The following is a 20,332-nucleotide window of genomic DNA, read 5'->3' as shown; positions in this document are numbered from 1 at the left end:
AGCCTTCAATTTTACCTTTATTGAAGGCTGCCTTTATAAGTGGTTCTTACAGCACATTTATTACAGGTATTAACTTTGACAATAAAGTTAATGAAATTTCACATGTCTGAACTGCTCATAAACCCCTTCAGAAATTTAATCTCTCGATTGATAACAGCAGCTTAAAACACCCAAAACATCTGAAAAGGTAGGAATTCCACAGAATGACACATTGCCTCTGTCATGCAAGCATAAACCATAATTTCACTACTAATTGTTACTGATAAAAACATCAAAACAAAAATTGTCTCCATAACACAGATTAGATTTTTATCTATGAAACAAGTAGAATTTACTTGTAGAAAAAAAAAGATGCTGGGTTGTCTCTGGACTTTCTTAATGCTGGCAACTTTAGTAGTTCTTAATTCATGTATATCACTCAAAGTACCCTCTCAGGGCATATGGGTACATCTCTTATTTCCCAAACCAAGCCCTCAGCTGTGGCATGCTCATTTCCTTACAGTCTGACTGCCTGTCTTCAGGCTAAAACTTGACTTACATGCTTTAACTGTGGGCTGGTTTTCCTTACTTTCCAGGACAGAGCTCAGCCCCAGAAATTGGGTTAGAAGCTATTTGATATTTTTCCCCTGTGAAATTGGGACGATAACCCACATCATCATTCATTTCAGGAACTCGGCCACAGCTCTGTGTTAAAATACTGATTTCTGAGTGCAGGTAGTGCTGTAAACCTCAGGAGCAGAATTTTGTTTCACTGGTTTGCAGCTTCAGCATGTTTCCTGTTAATAGCTAAAAGACAGTTAATTAGAGACTTCTCACTGTCTGTGTGCATATAGGGGCTGGAGTAACTTGTCTTCAGAATTTCTGCTCTACTCCAAGGTTAAAAACCATTGCATTGCCCATAACAGCATATTTTTTCTGTAGTAATAAAAGAATGTAGAATGCTTTTAGAAATGCCATCATTATACATTCATGGTCAATATTGCTCCCATGATGTTGATAAAATTTTTACTTTGCTAAACGGGTTCGCAGGTACTTGAGAAACCAAACCAGTGTTTTATCTGTGGCATAGTTTAAGGAACAGACATTTTAGAGGTGAACAAGAGGTGAACTTTCACATCTAAGTTTCTAATAATGAGAAATATTTGAAATATTGAAATATTGGGCAGTGAGATCATGCTGACTTTAAACAAATCTTGGTTTACATTCCAAAGGATTTGACGTATTAGTGAGACTCAATCCCTTCTTGGAACTGTTGTCCCAAGAAAGATGCAGGGAAAATGGAAGTCAGGTAGAATACTGGAAGAAGATATTACTAATGCATAAGATTTAGTTGCTCTTAACTGTAACTTACTGCTTGTTTTTATTTTTTATGAAGTACAAAAGAATTAGAAGAGTATTATTAGGTCACAAGTGCAGATTTCAAAGGTAGATTGCAATTAGACTGGTGACAGTAAAATTTTGTGGTTTGAGATACAGTGATATATTAACTTAATATCATATTTAACTTCTGTGGGAAATACAGTGGTTTTCATTAGGAACTTTGTTTCTTTTTCTTAATAAATAAATGAGGTACATACAGTGTTTTAGCTTAGAAGGAGGGCTGGTGAGTGAAAATTTAGGGAACGTGTGTTAAGTGGAATGCGGAAGGCAAATAAATGGGTGGGGGTGTACCTGCCTTATTTGTAGTATTACAGGGGAAAATGGCACAAGATTATCTTGGTTATGTAACTTATGGTGAGATTAGATAGCTTACTTGTTTTGCTATATTTTTTTTCAGTTGACTTTAAGCCTCATGCCAGCATGGACACAGTGCATCACATGTTACTCTTTGGATGTAATGAACCTTCCTCTACTGAAAATTACTGGTAGGAGCTGCATCTTGCTTTTGTTATTAACCAATTCTTTTTCAGTGTTAATTGCTTAAACCTCTTCCAGTGTCAGAATCTCTTTGAAAGTAGGAAAATTTGAAATTAAGAAGAAATTAATAACCATTTAGTCTTTCCACGCTTAAAGTGTTTGTTTTTTTTAAATAACCCCTCTGTATTCTTCATGACTAATTGACTGTCTTCAAGGAGGAGGCAGAAGCTATAGTAAATAGAGTGTCATTGAATACCAAGAAATCTAATCTTCAAATTATAGTTGGCTGCTTTTCTCTGTATGAAGTCATTTAGCAGGTTGATGAGAATGAAACTGAGCGAAGGATAAACTGAAGCTGATTATCAAGTGATTTGGTAGTTGACTTGCTCTTCAAAATGCCTAAGCAATGAGAGCAGAGGGAAACACCCAATGCCAGTAAAATAGGTATGTGGAGGCAATGTGAAGAGAGCATGAAGGTGGGTGGAAATTATTCATCTATCCAGTAATTTTGCAAAGTTTCTGTAAGTTTGCATGAAAGAGCAGATGAGGATTTTTGCTGATTATTCTGAACTGTAAAACAATTTTCATATAGATGTTCTGATAAAGTTGTGTAATCATAATTTATCTTTTAAATATTTACCAAAAAGGTAACTAGACCTGGATTTTAGAACTAACAGTATAGTATAATATAATCTCAGGAAAAATACCCCAAAACATTCTGAATACCTGTTTTTGGGGAGATAATTTGATTAGTATTTTAAACATACACAACACATTTTCCTCAAAAGTCTTATCTCCGTTTACTTAGCAACCAATAGTTTTAGTATTGAAAATGTAATCTTGCACAGTTGTGCAAGAAGACCAGATGCTTAAGAAGTTTAGACCAAAATAAAATTGAAAGCATAGAATTTCTATTAATTTCTTTTCCCTGCAGAAAATTCTTGCAATTTCTTTTCCCCACAGCTTTTCTGTGCTCTTTTTAATTGTATCTCAAATAATAGAATATACTTGAATACTTTAATATGAGCAATATGCCAACATAAAACTTTTCCATTCTGACCTTTTAAAAGCAGGTAGGTATCCTATTTAAAACTGTATAGATTGTACTTGGAACTGGTGCTGTTTTCATATTTCTGGAAGTACTTCTAATAGAGCCTTGGAATAATTTGTACATGATAGAATTATGTTGTTACAGATTGATCAGGTGCTTGTATTGAGATGAAGTTATGAGACAATGCCTAATTCACAACTAACTGATGTTCTGAGGGTGTAGAAGAGATGGATCCAAATCCAAACCCCAAAGTTTTTCAAAACTGAATCAGACTGAAATCCCTGTTATGAGTCTAGCGTTCAGGTAGTTTGAACTCCCTAGTTGTACTTTCACTCTCCCAGCAGAAGACTCACCAATGACAGCTTTGCAGTGTGGCAGCTGATGTTTTTGTTCTTGATTGGCTTACCTGTCAAATGACAAGGTACTTATTGAGTTAGGATGGATTGGGCTTTGCTGGACATCAGATTCCTACCAAGCTGTCCTATCCCTCCACTCCTCAGGATGGAAAAAAACTCATGAGTCAAAGCAAAGGCAGTTTAATAAAGCAAAAGCAAATGTTGTGCAGAAGTGGAGGAAAACAAAATATTTTATTCTCTTTTTTTTCATCACCAAACCACTTTCAAGCACAAGTAATGGTTGCTCTGAAAGACAAATGTCATAAATAACAAATGTGTGTTTGTGTGTGTGTGTCCCTACCCTCCTTGTCTTCCTTTCTATTACCTTTGATTGTTGAATGGGTATGATATGATATGGAACATTTCTTTGGTCAGTTTGGGTCAGCCAGCCTGGCTATGACCTCTCCTAAGATCTTTCCCAAGCACTGATGTGTTATCAGCATCTTTCTAGCTACTCATTCAAATCGCAGCACCATGAGGGTTGCTGTGGGGAAAATTAACTCCATCTTAGCCAGGCCAAATATGTTAGTGTTGTGTTTAAATCTGCTGCTTTCAATTCTTCATATGAAGGTTTTGATTATATCTTCCTATTTTTTACTGTGTATTTTCTGAGGGTTTGTGTTGGCTTTGCATTTTCAAAATGAAAGCCCTCCATTCACTCTCTCATCATTTCATGTCCCTGGTTTTGCAGCTTTTTATCTTGCTCTACCCGCAGTTATTTGCACGGCTAGAAAGATGATCATGTGTTTTCTACATAAAATAGACTAAAGAGTGCTAGAAATTTCTAACCTAATTTTGTTAAAGTAATTCTGGTGACTGTGTGTTACTGGCCTTTATTGTTGTTTATTTTATGTGGTTATTTGCTGTTCCTTTAGTTACCAGAAGGCTAGAAGCAAATGATGACTTCTCCTGCTCTTCCATCTAGTAGGGAAGGAACAGTTGTTTGAGCAGACCACTGTAAGACTTGTTTAGCAGGGATCCTCTTACTTTTTGCATGCTCAACATTTTTACAGAGCCAGCTTTGATTCAATTAGGCATGCCACATAGATTTTTTTTCTTCTAGTTTCTTTTTCAAAGTTCTGGCAATATTAATTGCATATGGTTTTTCAAGACAAATTTTTCTTTACCATAATGATGTGGATTAGTTGTATTATGGAAAAATAGGCTGTTAGAAACGTTCAGAATGGAAGACCAAATTAGTTTTCCTGAGATATGAAGTTTCATTCAGGCCAGTTTTGAGTGGAGAGGAATGAGGAGCATCCAGATAACTCCGTTGGGATTAGCTGCCCTTTGGCCATAGCAGTACTAAGCCAAAATTTGTGATGCCCATCTGGCCTGCTGCCTTTTCTGGTGATTTGACACTATTCTTGCAAATGTCCCTGGCCTTTCAAAAGGCTTTCAAGTTGTAATGGAACCTGTGCTGGTTTCAACATTCACTGCAGTGTGGTAGAATCTTTATCTGAACAAATGCTAAAGGTTGTTCTCCCTTCTTGAAATACACAGGCCTTTCCACAGGAAAAAAGAAATCGTTTCCCAGGGCTCACTGCCTCAGGTGTTGCTCAGTGCATTAAAAAAATTGGCATAGCTGCTTCTATTCCTGGACCATAACTGGTCTAAAAACAGTTCAGCCACAATGATAAGTTTTGCCTGAGCTGGCAAACTGTGTTGAAATTGATGTAACATGCCTGAACTGATTGATAAAAGTTCAGATTCTCTGTAGATAATCAGAAATACACTTGAATGCTTTAAAAGAAAATGTTGAATTATTCAGAACTTGTGAGTCTCCTGGCAAGACAAGTCTTGTGCTGCATCAAACCTAACACTGAAATAATCTCTTGTGAATGAACTGATTCATAGATAAAGCCATTATTTTGAGATCAGGCAGGGCAACTTTAATTACTTACGTAAACAAATGTATAAGTGCAGGTGGCCACCTGGTGATTCCTCTATCAGACAGTTGTTTCTGTTGGCAGGAAAGAATGGGTTTAAATGTCTTTGACATCAGTAGTTCAGTACAGGTGTTCGGTAGAGGTTGCAAAAGACGTCATGACTAGTTCAGTGAAGGACTTTTATTTCACTGCATGAAAGAGAGTTCTTTCTACAGCAGTCGAAAGAATTGTGTTTTTAGGTGTAGTTTCTTACCAATGACACTGTCCCAGAATGTTCTGCAACATTCAAAAGCTAAAGATGATTATTTGTCTTACTCAATCACCTCAATTACCCGTTTTTTAAAGTATTGATTAGTATTCAGGAGTGCAGTGTAATAAAGAAAGAAATGAAAGAAGTTATTTGTTACCATAACCAATGCAAATGTGCTAAAGGGATAGCCAAATACTGGTCTTGCTGACATAGTGAAATATTTTACTTTCAGTCTAGGTAATCAGTCAAAACCCCCATGCCATTAATGAAAGCAGCTCTTGAGCTTACCCAAGACTGGGGAGAATGCCTTTGGGAAGCCCAGGAGAGTTTGCAAAAAAACAAAGATCCAAGAAGCAGTCAGTAAGCTCTCTCCTACCCCGCTCATTTCCAAATCTTAAGTCAAAATCAGTTTTTAGAACAGTAGTGTATAATATGCAGCTATAGTCCATTTTTAAAGTATTCTGTGTCACTCATTCAGTTTTGAGTCTCATTTTATGCAAAGCTACTATGAATTTCAGTGATTTTTTTTGTTAGTTAAATTTATACTTTTTACTAGCTCCCTTTTTTTTCAGTCTGTTTATCTTATTACCTCTTCTTTGCAGTCTCCTCTAGGTTTGTTTTTTCTGAAAACTTAATGTTTCAAGATTGTCATTGATGGCAAAATGAGATGGTTAACCATTTTTTAGATGAAATGAAAGACCAGTACCTGTAGTTTATCTTCATCCCCTGCAATCTTCTCCCTCCATTCTAGTAGCCTCTTGGAAGAAAGTTTGAAGCATCATGCACAGGGCTTTTTCCTAATTAATGTGTTCTTAGAAATACTGTGGTATAAATTAAAGACAGTTTTGCCCAAAGTGTGGTGGTAGGGCTGTGACTGTGCTTGTAGTTCCTTCTGGCATTCCTCCTAAACAATCTCTTCAACACATTCCCAAGTTGTGCAGCTCAATACTAGGTTAGATCCATGAAGTATTTTGGGGTTTTTGTATAGTAACAAATTATAGCAGTGGGAAGCTGCATAATTTTGTTGCAGCTGAAACATTTCACTTATGAAATGTTATGAATAAGCTGAAACTTATTTCACACATCAAAACATTTCACTTATCTTGAAGTAAGTTTTGATTGTCCTTTGGGACATGGGCATGTTTGAAGGGGAAGGTGACCAAACTGTTAGTTATAAAGGTCTAGAAATACATGTTGTGTGTATAACTACTAAGAAAGAAGTGGTGTGTTCCCTTTTCTCTTGAGACTCTCATGATTACGGCAGAGCTTTCAGTCAGAATTAAATACAGTAGCTAGGCTGCAATATAGCTCACTGGGATGAAAGAAATGCATGATATCCTGCTGATGTGGTTTAAAACACATGCCAGAAGGGCTGGTTATCTCTGAGGGATACCTGGAAAGCATCATCATCATTTGCATATATGGCTTAGCTGTTCTCAGCAGAAACATAAATGAGCTGCATCTGCTAGATGTCCTGGTCTTTTTTGTGTTTATACTCTTCCTCACACTGTGTGGCACTCTTTTTTTCCCACAGTTTCAGGCAACTGAAACCATGTCTTACATATGCAAAGGTTTTCCCAAGCATCATTTTACAGGCAGTGATAAACAGACCAGAGCCTGTACCATTTTGGTTTGGAATGAAACACTGGCATAGATGCCAACCTTCGTTCCATCTGGCTTGAGTCTGTTGACGTAATCTGAATAGTTTCAGGGTGAATCTTTCTAAAAGTCATACCTGTGTGTGCTGCACACCTTCTACATCTATGCTCAGCACCATGGATGCTTTGCCATTTGAAGAAGGTACAAATATACCCTGTAAATAAACCTTTTCCCTAATTCGGGATAAAGAGGGAGAAGTGTATTCTAGGTGGGTGTTCGGAAAGTTCCTTACAGTCCCTTGTTTGATTATCCGTGTCATTATCATCGTGCAGCCCACACCCACATAGAGCAGTTGGTGCCTTCTTGGATGTGGTCCAGGTACATTGTGCTGTCTGTATGACTGTGTCTGGCAATTGAGACTTGGTGGTGTCTCTGCCTCAGGTTTACCAGTTCTTGCAGATTTAAGGTATCTGGAATTTACCCGGCTTTGAGAGTCTTTCATTCTTCACCCTCAGTGTCACCTTCATGATGCTAGCTGCAGAGGCTAGGGACAACTCAAGCTCTCTGTTATCCTAAATACTTGTGACCTCTTTGTGGCCTGTTAACTTGGCAAACCCTTCTTTTTTTTCTTTTTGTTTTCCCTTGGGTTTTTGTTTTGCGTTTTTTGGTGATTGTTTGTTTGGGATTTTTTTGGTGATTGTTTCTTTTGTCTGTGTGTGTATATGTGTATGTGCATGATTTGTCTATTTTGAAAAACATATCGTACAATGGAAAGAGAATTAACTTAAAGCAATGAACTCACATTAAGTACAGGGCATGAGTGCCTTCAGTCTTTGGGTTCATATACAGGTTTCTGTCACTTTTTTTGACAATGATTTTAAAATTAATTTTAAATAATCAATTTTATGTTTTGTGGGGTTTTTTTCTGCTTTGTGCATGAGTCCTATTCCTCTGTGTAAATGTGGCAGCCATTGTCATTTTGCATCACTTGAGTTAATAATGCTAGAGATTTTCATACAGTTCATTGCCATAAAATGTTCCCTCACTTTTTCCATCACTGATTAATAGGCTGACAGGGGCCATCAGAACTGTCTAACACTGCCTTAATGCACAGGGAGGGAAATAAAAGAAAGTGGAACATCCACCAATATCTGTGAAAGCAATCTGCATTAAAATAACTGTGTTTAATCAGCATACATTAAAAAAATCCTCATAGATCTTAAAATTAGTGATTTTGCATGTAACTCACCTGCTGTTTTCTGATTTCAAAACTTTAAAAATTATATTCCCTTTTCTTTCTTCTTATTTTTAGGGACTGTGATGAAGGAACATGCAAAGATAAATCTAACATTTTGTATGCTTGGGCAAGAAATGCTCCACCCACCAGGCTGCCCAAAGGTATTGAACCTTTAATATGCAGTTCTTGTGTGCAGGGGCAGGGGAAAAAGGAGGACATGGAAGTAAGATCCTGGCATATCTGAGAACATCCTGTGATATTTTTATTGTGTCTGATTGATAGAAACTGTGTAAATATCAACATAATTAACTATGAGATATGTTGTGCTAGCTAATGTACTTGTGGGTTTTTGTCATTCTGTTTGCTATACCATTATGGATTTCTATAGGGGTAAAAAAACCAGAGATAAGTATCATAATGTGCTGATTATTTTTATATAGCATTAGTCTTGCATTTCCTACTATATCTTACTAGAAGGTTACCATTTATGTATCTTTCAGTAGCACACAAACTACATTAAAATATTTTTGTTTGTTTGGGAAAGCACAAACAAATTCAATTGAAACATTGGATTTTTCCTGTTTAAAGTATATGTTGACAATTTAATGTGTTTTTCATTTTTAATGCTTTGATGCAGTTGAGCAGCATGCTTGTATACCCATTTTCTTGTATAATAGACAGCCCTACAGAATTTTAAGCTACTTGGAGTGGTATGTCTGGAAAACAGGGTGAAGTACTTCCTTGTAATAACCACTGAGAGTCTTAGAAATACCTACCATCTGTATAGCCTTGATCTGAAAGTATCTTGAATTCTAAGTATTTTTTTCTTTCATAGTTTACTTCCCATTTTCATAGCCAGGGGCAGTATCATGAAAATGCTTTTTTTAACGATCCATTTGCACACTTGCCAACATGAATGTTACTTGATTTGGTTATCAGAGTGTCAAGTTTAAAAAACATTGTTACATAGAGGATTCTATAGATGTTTTGTACTTAAAAGATTATGTAGAAGTTTTGCTTTTAAACCCTGGCTATTGATACTTTTCTTGTTGGTAAGCTGTGCAAAAATACAAGGTTTGTAGAGAGTATTCATAAAGATTCCTCATTTGTGCACAGAGAGGCTGCAGTCCCATTTGTAAGGTGTCTTTGCATTTTACTGTGACCAAATACAAAGAAATTGTTTTTCTGGTTATTTTGAAAAATGTTCATTGTAGAATTGGTTTAGAGAAATCCCTTTTCGTGATGGTGATGATTTGCAATTTCATTATTTCAGATTATTTCAAGCTTCTCTGTTGTGTTTTGTGCCTGTACTTGCTTCTCTCATGAAATAACATAGGTGCATAATTTCCTCAAGATTTTTTTCTGCATATAATATTAATTGAAATCTAAAAATATTTTACTGCAGACCTTTTTCTCTTCTCATTCTCAATGTCTTCTTACTAAGTTAGTGTTAATTGGTTTATATCATGCAGAGGTTGTATGAGAAATAAATGAAAGGTCCACGAAATCCTACATGGATAGTAAGACTTCATTTTTATTTTGGATTTTAAAAAAATCTATATTCATGTTCTTTAATTGAGAGAGTTCTCTGCATAAAACAGCTACTTATTCATAATTAAGTTATGGTCCTAGCTTCATAGTCTGTTTGGAATCAGTGTGGTGGTGGTTTTCCTGGGTTTCAGGACAAAGTTTTCTTCAGTGATGTCTGAAATTTTCTACCCCTTTCACTCTTAGCCAGTAAAGTGATTTGTATTTTTTTATACTGTCAGTGATGGTGAATCATCTTACATTTTATTTTTTCTGAAAACAATACATTTTCCTTCTCTTAGGTGTTGGATTCAGAGTTGGAGGAGAAACGGGTAGCAGATACTTTGTTCTCCAGGTACATTATGGAGATGTTAGTGCATTTAGAGGTATGCATTTTGGAAATCTACTCTGTAAGTTGTGTCACCTACATCATCAAAATATTTACCTGTAGAAAATAATTTTTCTGTTAGTGCCATTTGCAAAGATCAGTGGGCATATTTGGAATACAGTTTTTATATTAACTTGACTTCATAAACTTAATTTATCTCTATAAATATTTGAAAGGTGAACACTATTTTTTTCTTCAAAAACTTTGGAGCACATGACTTAAAGTAATCAAAAAGCAGCTAATAATTTTACATTTAGGGAGAAACTTGGGGTTTCCATATATAATTCAGTGTTTTGTTTAATGGAATTGAAACAAACAGGTATGAACACAGTTAACCTGTCATCTTACTTGAGTAGATTGCTAGTAGATGATATTCACTAGCCAATCAGTCACAGTATTTGGGTTTGGAAAAAATCACAGGAGAGATGCTCCAATTCCTTCATAATCTTTGTGGCCCTTTGCTGGACAGAATAAATTAATTAATTTAATACCTGGTTAATGAAATTAAAATATTCTTTTTAGAAGAGTTGAACATGAGAGTTGATGATTTTGTCTACAGCATTTTTTCCCTCCAAAACTGATAGGAAAATTGGGTGCTAATACATAAATAACTGCTACATAAAGTCAAATATTTTTTATTTGTAATTACTTGTAAATCGGAATAGTAAACTCTGAACGATGCTTTGGAATCCTTGATGTACTACTGAAAGCATAACAAAGTTAACTGAGCATCTTTCATCATTTATCCTCTCTTCTGAATTGCAACAACTGCATGGGCTTACATACAGTCTTCAGTGACTGTATTCTTATGACTTGACTCTATTCTTATGCCTGTCGTTATCAACAGACATCTAATTACCAGAAAAATCCCTTCAGGTTATTCCTGAAATTTAATAACACTTGTGAAACTAGTTGAAAATTATGCATGAAATATCTTTGAACACTACTATGAAGGTTTAGGACATTTTGTTAGATCAGAATAATTCTGCTTTCCATCCCTTCTTACCTATAATCCTGAGCTAAGAATTCATATTTAGATAAGCACTTTACTCTCAGATAACAAAACAGACCTTATTGTACCTTGTCTAAAGGAAACAGATTAAAGTTTAGTCTGGAGAACCAAAAATATATTTTACAAAAAATGTGTGAAGAGCCATCTTAGAAAAATATTGATTTCTCTATTTAATTTTTTTTACTTTCTGTATTGTAAAAGCAAAAATTGTTGTGGAGTTATGCCTTATAGTGGATACAAGTAAACAAGTAAAAAACTGTCAGAAATTTGTCTGCCTTTTTATATAGTCATAAGTGTTTTGAGTTCAGATTCAAATTAAAGTAAATCTACCCATTTTTAGGTCTGTAAAGGGACCCAGTCAGCTTTGAAATTGGGCTGTAAGGATATGCAGTGCAGTTGTAATCCTGGTCTTATTTTATTATTCTATGTAAGCACTTTTGAATCTGAATTTTTAAAAATAATTGTTTTTTTCTAGTGCCTAGAATGTTGGGTTTTTTTCTCCCTTCCCTTAGTATAACAAAGACTAATGTTGTTTCTAATCTGCCATATTATTATCTTCGTCCTTTCCAGCACATGTAAGAATATAATTGTTATCCCCAAGAATCAAAGTGTTTAGAAGTTATCAATGATAAGGTCTTTTAGCTATTCTGAAATGGAAGGTTTTCACATTCTGTCATTTTGTATGTGTGCATCTGTTGCATTGTTTGAAGCAATTTATAATTTTTTGTCAATATGTTTGGAGGAAATTTATGAGGAAGTCTTTCACCTTTGTTCAGCTTTGACTGTTTTTTCGTTTCCTTTCTTGTTCTCTCTCTTTTTTTGCACAACAAACAATGCATTCTTGCATTCTCAGCTTCTTCTTTTAACCCCCAGCTTTTCACTCAGAGTAGATTTATTTCTCCCTGCTATCACGCTCTGCAAGAATTATGTTACCCACATTGCACATAATAACATACAATTTCTCAGTGGGGTGTAGAGTTCTTAGTGTTGTCTTAGGGTTTGGTTTTTTTGGTTGGGAGAGTAATTACTTTTGGCCACCAAGCCAGTAGATGTCTTAAAAAGATCTGTTTCCTCATGAGATTGTGAGTTGTATATTGTCATTTGAACATTACTCTGAATATTATTCTGAACATTAGATTTGGTGTTCTGCTCTTTGACATTCTCTTGAATAAGCCAGTGTCTTGAATAAAATTAGCTTTTCATATTCACAGAGATTCATGGCTATGGTATATTTGTATATCCTTTAGGAAATCAGTCATCTGTGACCTTTATGAGGTCTTCATCTGTTAAAAAATTTGTATTGAACCAGGATCAGCAATTGTCTCCTTTCTGTCTGGAAAGTAAATTGTGAAAATGTCACTGGGGAGTCTGTGTTTGTATTTTGTTTTTCACAAGTTGAGTAAAGGTACAGTTTCATTCCAGATTTCATACTAGACTTTTAAAAATAAATTTTACTGAATTGATACTGAATGAGTGGACAGATCAGCAAGTACAAGCACCTTGACTTAAAAAAAAAAAAGGTAGTTTTATGTATCCAATATTAGATACCAATATTAAATGCAGTATTATTTGTCTCATTCTTTACTAGTACCTCAAGTTCATGTCTTGTGCTGCATGTCTTTGCTCAACAAATATAACTTGAACAAAGTTACTTCCCCATGGGCATTAGCTTTGAAATCGCCTTGCTCAGAAGCTGTGCTCACCTTTGGGGTACTTCTTAACCTTTAATGAAGCAAAGCTAATTCTGAGACAGAATGTGGAGATTCTGGTACAAATCAAGGGCTGGCTTTGAAATAACAAGGGGTTTGGAGCTTCATAAAAGGTGCCACTCTGTTGCAGTGGGAGCTTGTAAGTATTCTAGTCACCATGAATGAGTGCTATACTATTCCTATGAAATACTAGAAACAGAGCAGTGAAGTTGAATAAATAGTTTGATCAGAGTGCTTAGTAATTGTTAATCCCCATACTCAGAGTGCAAAGAAAGTAGGTTTTGAAGAGTGTTTTATGAGTTAAAAAGCCATAAAATTTTAAGTATCTAGGAAGTCCTAGAAGTCTCAATGTCTGTGGCAGATTATCATGCCTGTAATTGAAGAGTTCAGGACTGTAGATCTGGATAGACAGGCTAGCAGAAAGCCTGTCAGGCTTGCTTCAGAAGTCTTAGCAAAATCAGCTTATAGAAGGAAAGTCTTTCTCTTTAGCATAATTTGCCTTCGCATCAGGTGTGAGTATTTAATTTGAAAAACTGTTGAGTATTTCTAGTATTTGAGATATTTCTCCTAGAAAACATTTAAACATTTATTGGCAGTTAAACTTTGAATGATCGTTGCAATGTTGTCACGCACAATTTTTAAAAATTATATCCTTAAAATCTGAAGCCAGTGTAACATGCGCCATTGGCTTTGTTTGACATGGGTAAATAAAGGCAGGGAATATTTACTATGATTGTGTTATACTTGCACAGAACACAAAAAGCAGAGCACAACTTGTCAGCATTATTCAGTGAAGTGTTCAAAGCTCTGAGTGTTTCAAAGAGGTGAATTGAAGGAGGAAGAAGCAGGGAAACATCAGTTCCAGCATCTCTCTGTAGTTAGAAAACCGTTTAGTTCAGTTGTGGCTAAATATAACTAAAACAGAATTATAAAGCACTGTAGGAATTCCTGAAAGTTTTAGACTAATGTATCCATCCATTATTTTATTCTTAACACAGAGCTGCAGATCAAATACTTTATGAATGATCTTGAAGTTCATTTGTGCTTCTCCTGATACTGATTTAGATGATTGCCTTATATATAACAATTGTAATTATTAGTAGCAACTTTCCAACTATCTTCAGTTCATTTTGAAATTGCTCTTTTTAGATGAAAATGCAGTCAGCATTTTTTCCATGTTCTGAAAATTCAGATTGTGTCAAAATACTTTAATATTGCCAAACAGAAATAATATTTGAGCATTTTTGCCCCCTCCTCCTATGTGCTACTTTTATGACTATGACCTAGTAAGCGCTAAATTTTTCAAATATGAAATGAGTTTGATGGGTTGGGAATACTTTTGAGCTGTTTTCGAAAGATAGAATGGTGATGTTTTCAATTAAAGTTCCAAAACTGAGAGACACAAAATGACTGATTGCATTTTAAAATTTTAAATATTATTACTTTAAGTAATAATGTTCCAAGAGGAAGCAAGCATTTTCCAATTTCCATTGAAATTCATGTAGTGCAGAGTTCTAACAATATTAAACTTATAAAAACTGAGTTCTGGAGCATCACCTGTGCTACATAAATAAGAAAAAATTAGTTTAAAATGAGGAGAGTGGGGCAGAAGAGACTTTAAAAGACCTTTGTAGCAAACACTGAGGCAATTATTGTGGTTGTAAGTGAAGCTGCCTGCAGGGAAGCTGCCTGCAGTATACACATATATTGAACTTTTTCTAAAATCATTGAAAAGGAGTTTAGTTTCTCTTTCTCTTGAATGTTTTCTTACCATTCCCCTTCTTTTGTCCTAATAATTTAGTCTTTTTGGCACTTTTGCATTCTTGATTTGGTAGTCTTGATTCTCGTAAGTAATCTTGATGAAAGAGCTACTGTTATTTTTCTTTTCTCTGTACAATGAAGACTTAGATTTTTTGTTGCTATTTGTAAAGGTTTAACTGTGGTATAGTGATTCAGATTTTTAAATCCAAAAGTGTTTTTTGGGGTGCACAGAGCTGGAGTAACTAAGAATTTGTAGAAGCTGTGATAATGAGCATTATGGGAACATGGTGAAATTGTGTTAGGAGCTATTTCAAATAACACATACATTAATTTACAGATCTACTTTGTGAACATAGTGAAAACAAATTCTTGTAAATTCTACTATCAGTGATGGTGAAAAGCAAACTGAGTATTATCCTTTATTAGTGACATGTAGGGTGACTGAAAGAGCTAATGAGTGAAAAACTGAACTGACAGGTTTTAAGTCAAGTTTCAAGTTTTCTGTCAAGTTTCCATGTGTTGTCCCACTTTGTCCCACTTTTATCCTTTTTTCTGTTCAAATGCACTACTTTTTCAGTTTGGAATCTGGCTATTTATGGGAAGAAAAACTCTCAGAAATTGCTGCTTGTTACTATAGATACTCTGATCTCTTTCTTATCTGAAACATATACTGTTGTATAATATTTTTTCAGAATGCACTGTTTACTTACTTTGGAGTTAGATCCATCTTTTAACTACAGCTATTACTGTATAAACATTAGAAAAAGAAACTTGCTTAAAAAGGAGCAAAGATTGAACTTCCAGATGGCCAACTATAATTTAGTAATTGTCAAGATGACTGGGTCTATAAATAAAAATGCCAAATGTATCAGCTAATGATGATACAGTGCACTGACAAATGAAGTAGCTATTTTTTCTCACCTTCTAGGATATACAATTTTAAGTAGAATTGCTGTCTGTATTGGTATATCAGGTTCACCTGCTGACTTTCGTGACAAGGGTTTCTGGCAGCTGCATTATTAATGTCTAAAATTATTGCTTTTCACAAACCTTTCATTTTTTTAACTTTGATCAAAATATAATTTGTTTGAAACAAAACTACTTTTACTACTAGTGTAAACATGATACTGTTTCATTTCCCAGATGCTGCTTCATAAAGATCTAAATTTTCTAGTACAGTAGTTTTCATCCACCAAAGTTTTTCTTTGTATTAGGATTTCTACAAGTGAGATGATCAGGTTTGTGCAAATTTCAATAGTATTTCCACAGTATAACAATTGTACTGCACACAGTAAGATTAAAACTTGTAATGTTTTGTGTTATTTTTTACACAGCAGAAAAATCTTGTTAATATGTAGTAATTTGCAGGGATTCAATTGCTATTGATGAAACTTTCACTATTTGTACAGATAAACACAAGGACTGCTCTGGTGTAACTTTACATCTGACACATCAAAAGTGAGTATTTTTAAAAATGCTTACCTGTTTTTTTATTGCAGTAGAAATTGTGGAATCCATTGAAAACATTTGAAATAAAAATAATACATACTTCACAATATTAAGAATTATGAAGTCATGTCATTTGTTGGCAAAAAATTTCATTTCTGCTAAGAAGCTTGACACAGCTGTGCTATGAGTACTGGGTTAATACAGTTTAAGAGTTTCATATTTAGAAATCTGGGATGAGAACAGCAATTATGCAGATGATAGCTTTGTCCTATTCCACATACTTTGCAGAAAATGCTTTAGAAATGGTAGCAAACAAGAGAAGGAGAGGGAAACTGCTTTGAAACAGCTTCATTTTTAGGAGACCTGTTTCAGATGTAATCCAAAGTTTAGAAATTAGTGGTATCAAATGGTATTGGATATCAAGTCACTTGCAGTTATATTTTACAGAGGACTTGTTTATCAGTCCTCTGTAAAACATAAATCCAGTCAGAGCTTGGATTTTCCATTGCAGGCAACCCTTGATTGCAGGAATGTATCTTTTGATGTCTGTGAACACGGTCATACCACCAGGCAAGAAAGGTGAGTTATCATTTTACAAAGTGATGATTTCAACATCTGATTTATTATTGTTGCTTATTGTGGAAGAAAATTTGACAGAGGCTTGCTGATATGTAGACAGACAAATTATTTATTTGACTGTTTGAACAAATGAAGAAAAGAATAGTTATGTTTTAGATTATATTCTGTTTGCCAATTACTACATCAGTAAAGACAGTCAATACTGTATGAACACAATGCACACAAATAATAATGAGTATTTCTTTAATTTATTTTCATCTTATATTTTATAAAAAATGCCCTACCTCTTTTTTAATTCTTGCTCTCCCCTCTAAAAAGCCATAAACTGCTTTGGACTCTTCTTCATATGTCATTCATGACTTTCGTGATTCTACTAAGAATTCAGTTTTAAAAAATTAATTTCTACCAGTAAGGAGCTGCTATTTAAGATTTTTGTTCCGATGTTGGGAGTAAAGGTCCTAGTTGGTTAAAACTCAAAATGCTAAAAAAAAACCCCAAAACTGTAATAAATGGTTTCCAGACTGTTTCTGTTCAGAATCCTGAATTTTATCTAAACCTCAGCTTGGAAGCTCCCCAGCTCCTTTCTTTGGCTAGCATGGGATGTACTGCTTTAAGGAAGTTGTATGCAGAGCACCATTTGTTCCATCCACAGTTAGCTGCCTAAAATACTATGAGGTGGTCAAATGCTCAGCTGACTCCAACTGTTTAGTGAATTCAGCAACTTGAAACATTTTTAAATTTGAACTGAAATTAAAAATATTTTGCTCTCCAATATGAAGACCCACGAAATTAATCTTCCACTATCACCAAGAATATTTGATCAGTGTAGGAATTTAATTTTTCAACTGGAAAGGTGAGGGAGAAGGGCAAACAAACAGTTCTGTAGTTGCTGGTAACTTCCTTCTCATGTTCAATCAAATTTACAGATCTTAAGTGGAGTATGAAATTTGTTAAAGCAGGAAGTGTGGTGTTATCTCTCAGAAAGGCATCAGGATTTTTCTGTAGACTCTTCCTTAATTACTGTTTCTGTACCTAACACAAGAACTACCCTGTAAACATTGTACACCCCTTCTGTGACAAAATCTCTTGTCTAAATCTAAATTAGGTCTGGGCCTTTATAATCAAGACTTCATTGTAAATTGTATCAGTTTAGAATTATATCAGTTTATTTTAATTTTCCCCAGATGAGATTATTTACCATAGCTATATTTATTTTAAACAACCCTCAACATAGTCTGTAAGTAAATGTATTACTTTATTTTGTTAAATAGTGGTAGTGTAGACTGAAAGAAGTTCTTCTGGCTTTTAGCTAGAAAGATTTTATATATATATCAGCAGATTAAGTAATTTTCAAGTAACCTGGACTATATTTTATTAGTTTTGCTTTGCAGATATCTTGAGATGGACACTGCAGAAATATAAGATACTATCTATTATCTTTTGAAATTATCTGTTGTCCATTGTACGCATGCTTTTTGTAAACCATGCTGAATGAAATACAGTAATGCAACTTTTCTGTGTTTGATAAATGATCTGTTTGTCATTGTTTATTGCTGTCGTATTTTCACAGTGGTTGATGCAGACATTGCCTGCCATTACAAAAGGTCTCCAATGCACCTTTTTGCCTACAGAGTTCACACACACAGACTAGGTAAGAGTAACATAGGAATATCAAATGCCAAACAGAAAAATGCTGACCTTGCAACATATTTTTTAAGTATATCTCACTTCTCACGTATATTGATATCTTATAGGTAAAGTAGTGAGTGGATACAGAGTGAGAAATGGTCAATGGACATTGATTGGTAGGCAGAGTCCACAACTACCACAGGTTGGTTGGGTTCTTTTTAGTTCTGAATGTAAATTTTAAGTATCTTTGTTTCAAACTGAGAAACTGAAGTGGAAATCACATGTCCACAGATTTACATTATGGTGTTTCCAGTGGTTATGTGCTGTTCTGCTCCTGGAAGTGAATATTGCCAAGTATTAACACAATTAGATTATGATGCAAAAGTCATTTCAGATATTAGCACCATCCTTCTCATCAGTGTCTATTAACAGAGAGAACATGAAGTACTTTTACTGATTGTGGTGAATCATCCTCTTTTCCAGGCATTCTACCCTGTGAAATATCCGGTAGACGTTAGCTATGATGATATCCTAGCAGCCAGATGTGTGTTCAGTGGGGAAGGCAGAACTACAGAAACGCATATAGGGTAAATTTTATCTATTTGCTTCATTTCAGAACCTGTTTTGCCAGGGTGCTGCTTATATGTAGAAATGTTTTTGTTTCGTGTCTTCTTCCAAGATAATTCTAAGAAACAGTTTCTGCCAGAACGTTTTGTTATGCTGTCTGATCTATTTAAGATTTAACTCCACAGAATGTTCATTGACGTTGCTTATGTGAATATTCGCTTTGCTGAAGTCTTCAGAACACTCCTGAAGTGAAGCTGTACTGCCAAACAACTTAGTCAGATGTTGGGCTGATCTGTTCTTAGAGAAGGATTCAGAATATCAATTCTAGAAAATATTTTTTTTTAATCAGGTGACAATATTAACTGTTCATGGTGAAATAATAAAACTTCACGATTCTCTACACTATTTCAAAATGAAAATGTATATAAGCTTATAAAATTCTGATATTTTGACCTATTGCAAAATCTAGTGTTAAAAAATCTGGACCAATACTGAAATTACCTTTTTTGAGTATAAAAATGTAAAGGCTTTTATGAAAAACACTCCAACCAGAGAGTACTAATAATACAAAATAGGAAAATCTGAACTGTGTTAGTCACTGATGTGACTCAGCTGCAGGTGACAGACACAGCCCTGTAAGATCAAGTGGACAAACACATCTGTAAAAATACATATAATATTAATACTCTCTTGGCTGGCTGTGGTTCTTTGAACTATAATTCAATGCATATGTAGAGAAACAAAAATAACCTGTGGAAATCTCTCCATTCTGGGAGTGTGTGCTGCAGCACTCCAAGGAAAGAGATTTTTGTGCATTGAGCACCCTAAGATTGCATCTCAGTGGAGGGTTAAGGATTCAACATGGATTTTTCATCTTCCAGTGGACAGTTAAGATAGTGATATGTAGCAGTTGGAAAAAATGAGTTGAGAAGAGATTTATACAGATATCATGACACTAAAAACATAAAACCTTAATTTAACTGCTGACATTTTTTCACAAGTTCAAAACGTTTCTGTCATGTTTCTGTAACTTTCCTCAGAGTAGTTCTTATTTGTTGAATAATCCTTACAGTTTAAGAAACAGTCTTAGGAAAATTATGGTATTTTCTTTCAATGTATTAGTATGCTTTCAGTGGGGAAACTCTCTCTCTGTCCTTTTCATTACAGTAATTGTTACAATTATTATTTTACTATATTTACTATTATTTGTTTGCACTATAATTTATTAATGTATATGGTATGAATCCTGCCATATTGCTTATTAGTATTATCATTATTATTTTTAGTATTACTATTATTTATTTATTAATATTTAATATTTAGTATTATTATATTTTACCACAAGTTTTGCTTTGTCCCGCTCTGGTGAGGGCAGGAGTGGAGTCAGTGAGGGGCAGTACTTAACTGCCTCCTGAAATTAAACTACTACAAAT

The 20,332-nt window shown here is 34.7% G+C and overlaps 1 protein-coding gene across 5 annotated transcripts in view; it reads left to right on the top strand.

Annotated features, from left to right (window-relative positions):
* PAM (peptidylglycine alpha-amidating monooxygenase) overlaps nucleotides 1-20,332 on the top strand; it is a 114,357-nt gene that overhangs the window by 61,976 nt on the left and 32,049 nt on the right. For all 5 annotated transcript variants that reach the window (XM_030969276.1, XM_030969275.1, XM_030969273.1 and 2 more), the window contains exons 5-12: nucleotides 1,778-1,865; nucleotides 8,354-8,439; nucleotides 10,108-10,191; nucleotides 16,085-16,133; nucleotides 16,636-16,703; nucleotides 18,274-18,354; nucleotides 18,458-18,534; nucleotides 18,816-18,919. In XM_030969276.1, the coding sequence (XP_030825136.1) occupies nucleotides 1,778-1,865; nucleotides 8,354-8,439; nucleotides 10,108-10,191; nucleotides 16,085-16,133; nucleotides 16,636-16,703; nucleotides 18,274-18,354; nucleotides 18,458-18,534; nucleotides 18,816-18,919 (637 nt within the window). The remainder of the gene's footprint in view (nucleotides 1-1,777; nucleotides 1,866-8,353; nucleotides 8,440-10,107; nucleotides 10,192-16,084; nucleotides 16,134-16,635; nucleotides 16,704-18,273; nucleotides 18,355-18,457; nucleotides 18,535-18,815; nucleotides 18,920-20,332) is intronic.

The sequence above is a fragment of the Camarhynchus parvulus genome, chromosome Z (assembly GCF_901933205.1).
Source record: "Camarhynchus parvulus chromosome Z, STF_HiC, whole genome shotgun sequence".
Taxonomy (NCBI): Eukaryota; Metazoa; Chordata; class Aves; order Passeriformes; family Thraupidae; genus Camarhynchus; species Camarhynchus parvulus.
Note: the sequence above shows the minus strand (reverse complement) of the source record. Positions and strands in the feature narration are given on the sequence as shown.